Source organism: Manis pentadactyla, chromosome 12 (assembly GCF_030020395.1).
Source record: "Manis pentadactyla isolate mManPen7 chromosome 12, mManPen7.hap1, whole genome shotgun sequence".
Classification (NCBI taxonomy): Eukaryota; Metazoa; Chordata; class Mammalia; order Pholidota; family Manidae; genus Manis; species Manis pentadactyla.
Genome location: NC_080030.1, coordinates 42,927,966 through 42,940,465, shown reverse-complemented (window position 1 = coordinate 42,940,465; position 12,500 = coordinate 42,927,966). Strand labels below are relative to the sequence as shown.

The window sequence follows — 12,500 nt, the reverse complement described above, 5'->3', positions numbered from 1 at the left end:
GTTCCAACTTCTCAAAGCTGTCAATATGTAGACTTGGGTAAGACTTACACTTAAAACTTACGTGAGGAAGCTGCAGTTTAGGGAGTAGAAACCTAGGGATTAATCAGTGAGCCGTATGTAACTTCCATCATCCTCCCCTTGACCTTGCACTCTGTGTCAGTTACATAGAAATAAATAATTCATCAATTTTCAAGACGTATTTGTAAGACAGCCATTAAGCTCAAATCTATGAGCCAATGCATATGCTGTTTTTCTGTCTTACGGATTTATCAGAGTGATGATTCTCAAGTCACTCTGCTATGAAATCCACAAAGAAAAAGTAAGTTATGGCTTGTAGTCATTGTAGGATGATGCTCAGAGGGCCAAATTTTAAAAGGTTATTTATCCTTGGGTTAAAGCTACATGGGAGGAGAGCTCTGAATTTCTGGTTATAATACTAAATTTCCATTTGGTGGGTAGGTGTCAACTTAGATGGAAAGAAGATCTTGGTAATAGGAGCTCATGGGTCTTTCGAAGCTGCCATACAATGCCTGTTCCAGAGAAAAGGGTCCATGACAATGAGCTCCCAGTGGAAAGCACCTCAGCTTCAGAGCAAGGTAAGTATCTCTCAGGTGGGAAACATATGTTTAATGCTCATGTTAGAAAAGGAAAAGGACTAGAAATGTATAGGTCAGCCATTTAATGTAGGAAATAAGAACAGCATAAAACCTCAAAAGATGAAAACAATGAAGAGCAGAGATTAAAGAAATAGTAAATGTATTGAGAGATCATCAACAAAGCCAAAGTTGGTTCTTGGGAAAGGCTAGTAAAATAGACATACCACTAGCCAAAATAATCAAGACACAAAGAGAGATCACCAGCAATGTTAGGAATGGGCAAGGAGACATAAACAGAGAAACAAACATTAGTTTTTAGTTTTTTTAAAAGGAGCATATGAACAGCTTTATGCTGGTAAATTTGAAAATTGGTATAAAAGGAAAACTTGCCTAGAAACTGTAGCTTACAAAATAGATTTCAGTAAAACTGAATAGACTTCTATATATTAAAGATATTGAATCAGTCTACCCACCAAACAAAGCAAATAAAAAAAACAGGAGGTAGTTTTATAAATGAGTTCTACCACAGCCCAAAACAGATAAGTCTTTTTTTCTGTTCTGGAGAACAGCAAAAGAAGACTTCTCAGCTCATTTTATGAGTGCCCAAACCAGACAAAGACCACCTGCTAAAGGGCCATCGCAGGCCAATTTTACCTATAAACATAGGGGAAATAAATAATCATTTGCAAAATATTAGAAAACCAAATCCAGCGCCAGTTTGGGATGATAAGATTTGAAGGGTGGTTTAACATCAGAAAATCGATTAAAGTCTTTTAATGTAATTCACCACATTATCACATTAAAAATTATACTGTCACCACAGTAGATGCAGAAAAGTCATTTGATTAAATCTAGTATCCATTATGATTTTTTCCTGAATAATCTCTTAGACTAGAAATTTAAAAGAATTCCTTAACCTGAAAGCACATCAATAAAAGTTAGAGCAAGTATCTCATTTAATAGTGAAATATTAGAAACTTTTCTTTTAAAATTAGGAAAGATACAGGTATCTGTTATCAGTACTCCTAATCAGCATTGTGGGGGAATTCCTAGATAATGTGGTAATGGGAAGAAAGAAAGGAAGAAAACCTGTAAGATTGGAAAGGAAGACACCAAACTGTCATCAGGCCTAAGTGGTATGACTGTCTACAGCAAAAGCCCGAAAGAGTATATTAAAATACATGAGAATTCATGAGTTCAGCTGGGTTCTTGGATATAAGATTAACCTGCAAAAACCAGTTGCATTTCTAAACACAACACCTACAGGTAGAAATCAATTTTTGGGGAAAAAAATACAAAGAGAATATAGGTAGCTAGGAATATATTTAACAAAAGTCATTGCTGATCTTTTGTAAGAAATGATATAATCTTGATGAAAGTCATTAAGGAGACCCAAATAAAAGCAGAAATAACATAGTTTGTGGATGAGAAGTCTCAATATCTTAAAGAGATAGTAGTTCTCCCCAAATTAATCTATAATATGAATCAAAATACTGACACTAATTGTTTTGTAGAATTTGACAAGCTGATTCTAAAATTTATATGAATGCACAAGGACAAAAACAAGAGTTTTGAAGAAAACTACACATATCAACATGGAAGAATTTTTAAAAAGAGCATTATTGAAAAAAAAACAAGTTGCAGAAGGATATAGTTCATGTAATACCACTCATATAAGATCTACAAGCAGCACTATATGTGTAGCAATACTCTATATATTTTTAGGGCTATAATACATATATTTCAGGGTACATACGTATAAAGTAAAAGTATAAAGAAATGAATGGGAACTAGGAACCAGATCAGGCCAAAGATGTGGATGTAAATGGAAAGGAGACTCGCTTGTACTGGTCAGGCCTTTCTTCTTAAACTGGGGGTGTGTTATTATTCTTTTACATGTTCACGTCTGAAATAGTTCAATGAAGATTTTAATTTAAAAAATTGACCATGAATTTCACAAATTTTAAGCGAAGTTAACACCTCATTAAGTATAATAAATTACTGCAGAACAAAATCTAAAAATGCATGTTCCTTGTGTTGCAGCATGAGAATTGAGCAGCTTATAGCCCTACCTAGGGAAGGCAGGTATCTCGACTGAGATTTGTGATGTTTGAGTGAAAGATGGATCTAATGTTGTAATTCTTTTTTGTTCTAAGACAGCTCAGTACGTAGCCTTGCAAATCAAACTCAAACCTATGTGCTTTTTTTAGTGGTCACCACATGATGGCAGCCTATTCAATAGAATTCAAGGACAATATTTTGTAATGTAGGGCCCAGAATTTTTGCTTTGGAAGCTTTGTGGAAGAGGAAAATAAACCTTGCCCTGAACTTAACAGCTGTGGAGAAAAAGAGAAAAATGCCTTCACTGGCAATTAAATGTTTTCACAGCTGTCACAGATACTTTTACTAGTTGTATCTGTATTTTTGTAAAACAAAGACATCTTTCAAAGTACTTTTTTATGATGGAAATAAGTCACCCTGACTCTTCTTTCGGGTAAATCTCATCCTACTCTGAGAACGATTAAGTGGCTTTATTCTCTAGAGAATCTAGAACTTGTGTAATATTCCTGTTTCTGTACATCCAAGAATCTTTAAAAGTTCATAATACACATATATTTTTCTTAGGTCCTTGGTACTTGTCATGCTACCACTGTGAATCACTATGTAATGCTAGAGTCCTGTCTACCACCTCCTAAAGTACATACAGTTTGCCAGGTTTGGGGTGACCTGCAGTTGCAGCTGCAACCAGTGGGGACTGCCTTTGAAGATTTGGAGTCACACACATTTGTGTCCTCAGTAAGCAGGAGAACATGGACTTTGGGGACAAACAGCTCTGGGTTCAAGCCTTCACTGCTGCCTAACTTCTCCAAGCCCATCTCCTCTTGTGTAGAATGGGGATCATAATATTCCCCCCCTCATAGGGCTTCTGTGAGAATTTGGTAATGATGTAAGTTTGCTCACTTAGCACAGAACTTGGCACCAGTTAACGTCCATATGAACGGCTTGGATGCTGGTGATGGGAGGGAGGAAAGACTGGCAAGTTTCCCTGTGCAGATGTGTAATTGATCCATGATGTGGGAAGGCCAGTGGGTCAGTCAAATCATAAGGAGATAAACTCATAAAGTAGTGGGACCTAGGGCCCCTCTTTGGAAACCTGGTGTGCATGCTTCCAATGTATGGCTTGGGGAGGAAGAGAGTTGCTCTGTCTGTGAGCTCTCCCAACAGTTCATGGAGGCTGAGGGAACTGATCTAAAGCAAAACTCAGAGACACTGTTTCGGAGAGAGTGGGGGCCTGCTGTGGTCAGTCCATGCCCACGCACCAGTCCTCCCCGGTAGAATTGCCACCTATAAGTAATGTAACAGAGCCCTTTGCGGAGCACCTGCAGACCTCATCCTTCAGTGAAGGATCTCGTTTCTTCTGTTACCTTGATTCCCATGTTACTCAGAAGCCACCCTCTTCTGATGATGTCTGCTGGGGATTCCTGGCTTACCAGTTGCTTCTTCCAGGAATATTACTCCTTCCTACAGTTTTGAGGAATAGCCACGTCAGGCTAGTTAAATCGGAACGGATCCTTTCTCTACCCACCTGCCTGGGGATACTCCTTGGATACGAATTATGCATAACATCTCAGGGGAGCCTGAGTGTGAAGGAATGAGATTTGCCTTTTTAGAGTTCTACAGAAAACAGAGTCAACTTCTTTGTTTGGTAGCTTTATAGCTAATGCTCCTCTGAGTGTGTCATTGCTAATTAAAAATAAGGGTCCTGCTTTGTCTCTGAGCATCACTTTTGGGCTTTGAGATGCACTATGAGTTTACATGTAGAGGCGGGAGAGAATGTCTGGGCATTTGTCCAAATGAGCCACATGCCACAGAGCATCAGATGATAGCAAGCCAAAACACCGGCTGTGAGGTTTGGGGCAGGGCTAGGGAATCCGCCTGCTGCCTCCCCCTGAATACAGGCCCCACATTCAGCTTCCTAGGCCCCTGGGGTGGAATGACACCTCTGTGAGGACAGAGCCATATGCCCAGGAGAAGGGATTCAGAGAACCCCAATGAGTTCATCCTGATACCAAAAGCAATCCAAGGTGGGAGAATGTTCTGCATTTAGTATTTATGAGGCAGAGCTGCAGCCCCCCATTTCCAGAGAAGAAAGGTTGACGGGCACCCCGGGACTCTGTGTGCAAACCCCCTCACATGCTCCACTAGCTGGAGCACATGTTCTGAATCTGCACTGAGGCACAGCTGGAGGACAATGGTGCAGTGGCCTCTAGCTGTGACAAAGCGGGTTCCTCCCAGCTGCATGGACTAGAAATAGCCTAGAAATAAGAGAACCACTTTTTTTTTCCCCTCAGAGGATCTTGTTTCTCCTTCTTGTGAACACAGAGACCCTCAAAACTAGTTTCACAAAAGGAATAAATATAGGTCCTTCGCATTTGAAGGATGAAAGTGTGTAGTTTTTTTTTGAGCAGAACTAAATTATCACAGAACATTTCCAGTTTAAGTTCAGTGCATAGCATGGCTTCTAAAAGGCTCTGACAAGTGAATTGGAAAATTCTAAATATGTTTGTATTATACATATGAAATATTGAAAAAGGAATAATCTCTTTGCCAAAAATTGGGGGTGGGGGGGTGGAAACCCTAGCTTTAAAACTGAATGAGATTAATGAGTTACATGATAATTTTATTTTTTTACATTTATAATTTTGACTATATTTGTCTTTGAAATCCTGTAGGAAATAAAAAGTATTGTTACAAATGTAAAATACAGTACTGCTGTCTTCTAGAGATCTTTTTTCTGTATACAGCTTGGAGTTAACTGTCTGGTTACTGTCTAGGGTCCTTTCATTTCTACCTGAAAGACTCCATTTGACATTATTACAGGGCAGGTCTAGTGGTCATGGACTCTCTCATCTTTTGTTCATATTCTCCCTCATTTTTGAAGAATGGTGTTTTTGTTTTTGTTTTTGCTGGATATAGAATTTCCAGTTGACAGATTTTTTTTTTTTTCTATCAGCACCTAAAAAATGTCATCCTACCATCTTCTGGCCTCCAAGGTTTCTGATGAGCATGGTAATTTTGTTTAACAGGAGAGTAACATATTATACTGGCAATAATGATAGCTAACATTAAGCTACCAGTTACTGTGACCATCACTCATGTCATCTCACTGATTCTGTAGTCATCCTATTAGTCAGGACTCTCATTCTCCCCATATCACAGATGAGGAAACTGAGGCTTAGAGAAGTAAAGAGACTTTCCAATTATCTGTCATTTAAAAATGATGGAGGTGGCACTACAGCCTGTATTTTTAGCCACTGTCCTGTGTCAGCTCTTATTACAGATAATCAGAAAAACCCATTCCTTAAAAATAACCTTTAAAATCAAATATTTTAAAGCTGAAAGGACCTGAGAGCTCATGGAGAACATCAGAGAAACCAAGGCCCAAGACATTAGACATGTACTGAGTTCACAGTTGTTTTATTCCAAGTTAATAATCCCACAGACATCCTTTTTAAGAAAAGGAAGGAAGGTGAAGTTGACTCAGCACCAGTCCCTCCCTGAGGCCCTGGGCTTGTCACCACTTCCAGGCTCAGTCTTTGGAAGGGATGGTGTCTGCCCTACTGAAGAGGGCAGAGTGGGGTCACCGTGGTCAGCTGTGTGGACAGGCAGGGCAGACTCCTCAATGGGAGCCCTGCTCCTCCCCGACCTGTTATGGTGGGTGGAGAAGATAACCCTGACCCCAGGGCACCACATCTCCTGCTAAGCCATTACCAAGGTGACTCAGTAAATTGAGTGGCCTGAGTAATGTAGGCTCCACAGTTTTCTTTGACAGATTTTCAATATTCATGGCCAGAAAGGCTCCCATTCTTTTCACTCTTCTGCCTGATCATTGCATTACTTTAACACCAGAGAAGGAGGTGAATAGAACTTTGTTAAGAGCCCAAATCAATTTTATATGAGCAGTTGATACTTAAAGTTAGCAGTGTTGAGAAAAGGATTTGTGAGAGAATCTATAACTAATGAACATGTGATCAATGGGGACCATGAGAAGTAACATACCTTTAAGGCCTAACAGTTCAAGGTGTATATTTTACCAAAGGACAAGGCCTTCAGGCCGGTTCCTGCAGAGAACGGGGCAGTAACCGCACCTCCTGCCCACCTGCATATCATTGCATATTTGCTTCTCTGTACCATCAGCAGAGCCAGGCTCCATCTTTCACTCTTTCTTCTCCAGTGTAAGTGTTTTTAAGTGTGTAGAATTAGAATATTTTAATTGGCAGGTCTTAAACATCTGTCTGTAACAAAAAAGCACTTTACATTTGTGTAAAGATTTAGTTTTCGAAGCTTTTCCCTCTATTCCCTCATTACTGCTGTTTCCTGAAAACAACGTATTCTCGGTGTCATGACCCAGTCACCAATGAGAAGGAGCAGAGCCTGCACTCACATCAAGGTCTTGTAACTCCACCGTAGTGCTCTTCCCACACACCTCAATCCCTATTGGTCAAGTGCAGTGTCTTTAATTTTCAGAGGAGGCAATTCAGGCCCAGAGAGTTACACAGGAAGTGGAGTGCACAAGTCTGCTGATGTGCAGTCCAAGGTTCAGAATTAAAGCACAAATGTGTCAGGAAATGCGAAGCTAAATTTCCCACAGCCACATCAGTTCTCATAACCTTGAATACACTGCAGATATTTGAGGACGTGGTGAACAGCATGAACGTAAATCATCAGGGCTGACCTGCCTCAGGGAAGCTTGGGTTGCTCAGTGTGGCTGTGGGAACCATAAGTTGGACGGTTCCTCATTTTTGTGCTACATGGATCTGAGTCTCTGTTATAGACTTCCTCTTGTCTCTCACACATACACACACACACACACACACACACACATGCAACACCACCCCCAGCCCTACTTTGTAATTTGTAATTTCATTTTCTTCCTAGGGTATGAGGAAGGGAATTATTTGGGGGGAATCATTCAAAGTATATCCATTACTAGATTTGCCATTACACTTTCCTTTAATCATCTGTCCTAATTGATGTGCGTATCAAGTTCACTTAAAGAAGGACTGTCTTTTCTATAATTTTGGACGTAGCTGAATATCTTTGATATTTTCTTCTCATGCAATGAGCAGTAAATACATGATCTGAACTTAGGAACATTTAGAAAAAAGAAGGTCATTTATTATCCTTTGTGGAAAAATTTGGTTAGATGCCTGCTGTAATCATAAACCCTAAGTGTCCATTTGGCTTGGAGTCCTTCTGATTTATGAAGTAACCATAGATAGGTCTTAATTTTAAAAGCCGATAATCTGTTGTACTGATTACAGAGGAGTGTTGTACTGGGAAAAAACACACTCAGTTCCTGAAAGGAAAAATTCTCCCAGGATGAGATTGCTTGGAGTGCCTGAGGCAGAAGTACCTGTCGCTGGAATTGTCATTCTCTTCTCTTGACAAAGTATCACAACATCTGAATGAAAATGGTTTGACGTTCTTAAAGTTTAGAGAATTTATACAGTTAGTTTAACATTTATATTTAATGTGTGCTTAATATTTCAAGAAAACATGGATATTGATTCATAAGTACAAAGTAGAAATTCTATGGTAGATATTCATTCAAATAAAAAGTTAAACATGCTGAGTTAGAGTAACTTAGGAATAAACAGAGAAAAACTCAGTTTTTTGCTTGTGAAATACTCAGCCTGCCTGAAATCATGGTATATAGGGAACACACTGTACTTAAATGGCAAGGATTTACCAGGCATGATTGCTAATGCCCATTTCTATAGTAAAGTCACTGATGAATTCTAAATTGCCAAAAATGGATTTTTTTTGCTTTTAGTTTGCTTGGCCATTGGGCACCACTGAAACCTGCTGACCACTCCCTCTCTCCTTAGCTTACGTGAAGACACCGTTCCTCCTTTCCTACCCACTGGGCCACACCAGGGTCATGTCATTGGTTTCTCTTCTCTTAACCAGTCAAGAGGGATGCTCCCTTGGGATGTATTTTACCACCAGCAGCCTCCCCACCGCCACCCCGTTTACCTCAGAGATACTCTGTAAGCTGCTGGGTGTAACTCCATCTGTGTGCTGATGAACCCCAGCCTGAGCGTCCTCAGTTTCAAACCCACAGCCTCCAGCTTCCCTCCCTCCTTCTCTTCCTGTGTGTTTCTCCCTCCTTCCCTCTGACCCATTCTTAATCCAGCCTCCAGGGGAATCTTCCTAAAACAGCTGATGGCGTGAGAGAAGCCAAAGGGTCTTAGTCTGACAGCTACTTGTCTGTTATCAAGAAAAGGTCAGAAATTGGGAAATTTGGTGTTTATTGAAAGAAAAGTGACATTTCATAAAAAAGAAACACCTAACTCTTTTTAGAGCTTTGCCATGCGATCATCAAGGAGCCTCCATGCTGCATGAGGTCTCCCTGACTCTCCCTGCTGTGACAAAGCCATGAGAAGCGTGCTGTGGAACAGAAAAGCGTCTATAAGCAGACTCACAGAAACCGCAGTGTGTCCCTGCTCACTGGAAGAGGTAGAACAGGTTTGGGGCCACCTCCCTCCCACAGGTCCCCTCCCCTGGCTGTATTTACTGTTTGACAGCTGCCCAGCTGATACACAGGGACTGGTTGAGAATGCCAGTGTCCATTCAGATATATACTAGTAAAACTCACTTTCTGAACTGCATGGGCAAAATAAATAGAAATTGAATGTTTAATCATTTCTTTTCCTATCCCAATGGTTTGCCTTGTGCCCCTCCACCTTGAAGATGCCAGATATTTAAAGTCTTGTAGGCATGGATTTTTATTTACAGATCCTCAGCAACCTCACTGTTTGCCCCAGGGGCACCTGAGAGATAGATGACAGGTGAGTGAGTATATTCCCCAAGAAATCCTGGATCTCTTATTCCTTCAGTTATAATTTTAGAAGCATGTCTTTGCTGGAGAAAGCACCCACCATGGATTTATTTTAAAGTAATGTGCTTCATTTTTTACTTTGTTTTCTGAACTGTGTTCATAACTTTTGAAGGGTATGGAAACAGGTGTTATTTGTCTCAAGTAATAGAACCACAGTTCTTCAAAACATACCTCAACCTTTTTTTTAACCCAAGCCAGCTTTTGATATATATTTACAAATCATATCTGGGATTCTCATATGCTTCTTTTCAAAACTCATTGATAGCAGAAGAGAAGTTTTGTCTTTTAGCCAAGAGGGTGGGGCTGTACTTACTGTAGTTTAAATATTAAAATGCATTTTGTTTGCTAAATACAAAATTATGATGTATCTTATAACTTTGCAAATCACATGTCTTCTGTCTCTCCCTCTTCATATCCCAACTCTTGCCTTCCCTCTCAGTGACTTAGAGAAAAATGGTTTTCATGATGTGTAAACTATATGGTATGCCCATGTGCTGCACATTAAATGTGTACATATCTGTGTCTTACTATCGTTTTAACATTTAGTCTCCCGCCTGGGGAGTGGGTGGTTCTTTTTAAGCTGATTCTACTCACTTCTCAGTGGAGAAAGCAATATTTTGTTATGAGCTAAAGTTTCAAGCCAGGCTTTGGCCAGGGTCTTTCCTATTTGGGAAGTAGAAACAGCAAGTGAGATGATAATTCTCCTTGAATTTTAGCTCATTAAAACCTTCCCTGGTCCTCAGTGGGTTATTTATTGACTTCAGCATCCAGCAGTTTTCCTTTCCAAAAAGAATTAGCATCTCTGATGTGATCATCGCTAATGGAGATTTTTGTCTTTTCTCTGTGGGATCAGCTGTCCCCCAGTTTCTTATTAGCACAGTGCACCTTAGAGTTGTGTTTAAGTACAGAGTTGAAGGGTCAGAATGAGATTTCCAAGATTTATAGGTAATGTAAAGAACAGGTCATATCAAAGATACCACGTGTGGGAAACTAAGTGTTCCTAGGGGGCTTGTGTGAACCTGTGATCCTTGGCTCTTTCCAAAATGAACATTTCACTCTTGTACATATTAACTTCCTTTTCATAGATGTTTTAACATGTTCTCTTTTTGTTCCTTTTGTGTGTGAAAATGTAGCCAATGGTGTTTTTATCTGCCGATCATAGGTAAAGAGTGTTAAACATTTGTGATTCTCTTGAAGCTTATTGTGGTGGAATATCTGCAGCGGTATATATATAGGTAAATGAAGAAATGCATTTTCTAATTCAGATATTTCCCATTCTCTTTTATAACACTTTTTCCTCTTAAATATAACATCGCCCACAGTATGGCTGCTTTTCAGATCCATCTGAAGAGAATGTGTGTGACATGAACACACCAGATCCTGATAAATTGGCTGTAAACTCCTTAATTCAGTTCCACGGTGCTATGGTCCTGTAGCATAAAAAAGAATGGTCGTTTGGGGCTTCTCTTTTAGCTCCTCTTTTCAACAGTTAATTCACTGCAATACCTTTTCACTGTATTCTCCCTGTGTCTTGATAACGTACACTACCGAAAAGCAGTGAATACTGTTTGATCGATTAGTGGTACTCAATGAATGTTAGCTCACTTTTCCCTACTGGCAGGATCAAATTGATTAGCTTTTTCTCAGATGTTAACTTTTAAGTTGGTTTTATTAGCTCTTTGAAAAGCCATGCATTTAAATTGTTGCCATGCTCCTTCTCTATCAGGGGAACATGGAAGAGCTCCCCACGGTGGTTTTTTTGTTCATAAACCTGGTAGGACTGTCATTGATTTGCCTCCCTTCACTCCTTTTCTTGTTCCAAGACTCCAGACTCAGTCGATGCAGCCTCTTGCTCAGTGTTACAGGCCCTGAGACTGAGGCCAGCCTGGTTCTTCCTGGCGATCACCAGCAGGCTGCCCGTTCAAGCCAAGAGTGGGTGGGGAGCACGCTTGTTCCCTGAGTGGTAGTGGCAGTGGGCGTGTTCTGTTTTGTCTACTGCTCCCCTGTCTGTTCCATGCAGTCCCTTTCAGGACATTGAAGTCTTTGGAAAAAATAACGGAGGAAGGCCCATCAGTGTTGGAGAGTGCAGCAGGGGCAGCTTCCCTCTCTTTCTGCCTGACAGAGTATCCAGGACTGGGTTTGCTAGGGGAAACAGGACGTACCATAGAGGTACTTACACACCCAGAGCCTCTGTTTCCATGTCTAGTAAGTGGGTTTAGTAACACCGACCTCATAATAATTGGTCACATAATAATATTATCAATGAGATAATAGTGACAGCACCAAGCCGACACATGGAATTGTAGCTGCTTTCTCCCACAAAGTCTGAGATTCTTTCTTTGCCTCTGTCCCTCCACATATGGACCCAGTTTGAAATCATCTGCTGCTTAGTTGATACCAGGACAGGTGGTCATTCTTTGGTTGAACTCAGAGCCAACCTCTGACCCTTTTTGTAGATATAACCTTCCCACCAGACATGTTCCTATGTTATCCAAATATGGACAGGCAGGCATGATGAATGTGTTTTAAAGCAATGGTTGCATTCTTTCCTTTTACTCAAAAATAAAAAAATGTTTGACAAGGGACTAACCAGGGCCTCAAGGATAATGAGATTCCTTCTCAAGCTCTTAAAAATCCTTCCATAGATATAGCAGAAGTTCCATATGGGTCTGATTTTGATTGTGCCATTGTACAGGGCAGCTGGCCCCTGGGCCCTCAGATCTTCCAAGTGGGTTCACTACAACGAGCCCTGCTTTCTCCCTGGCCGCTGGGTGATGCACCAAGATGCCTCCCTCCCCAGGTCACCTGTGTCTCCTCCTTCCATCAGGACAGTGTTCTCAGCCCCAGCCATTTTCTTGCTGTTGCAGTCAGAGGTGAAAACATGTAAATGATAATATTTCACATAGTGTGTGTGCTCAAGTGGCTATCCTGAAGAAATTTCTAAGGTCTCCTTCTCTTTCTAGGCTATGATAATCACATTCTGTTTGTACTAATAGGTG

At 40.5% G+C, this 12,500-nt stretch overlaps 1 protein-coding gene across 10 annotated transcripts in view; it reads left to right on the top strand.

Moving 5' to 3' along the window:
- Positions 1 to 12,500, top strand: part of MTHFD1L (methylenetetrahydrofolate dehydrogenase (NADP+ dependent) 1 like) — a 163,182-nt gene that overhangs the window by 12,804 nt on the left and 137,878 nt on the right. For all 10 annotated transcript variants that reach the window (XR_008992727.1, XR_008992728.1, XR_008992729.1 and 7 more), the window contains exon 7: positions 460 to 596. Coding sequence is in view for 6 of the 10 variants with exons in the window: in XM_057489106.1 (XP_057345089.1) it covers positions 460 to 596 (137 nt within the window). In the remaining 4 variants the exon portion in view is untranslated. The remainder of the gene's footprint in view (positions 1 to 459; positions 597 to 12,500) is intronic.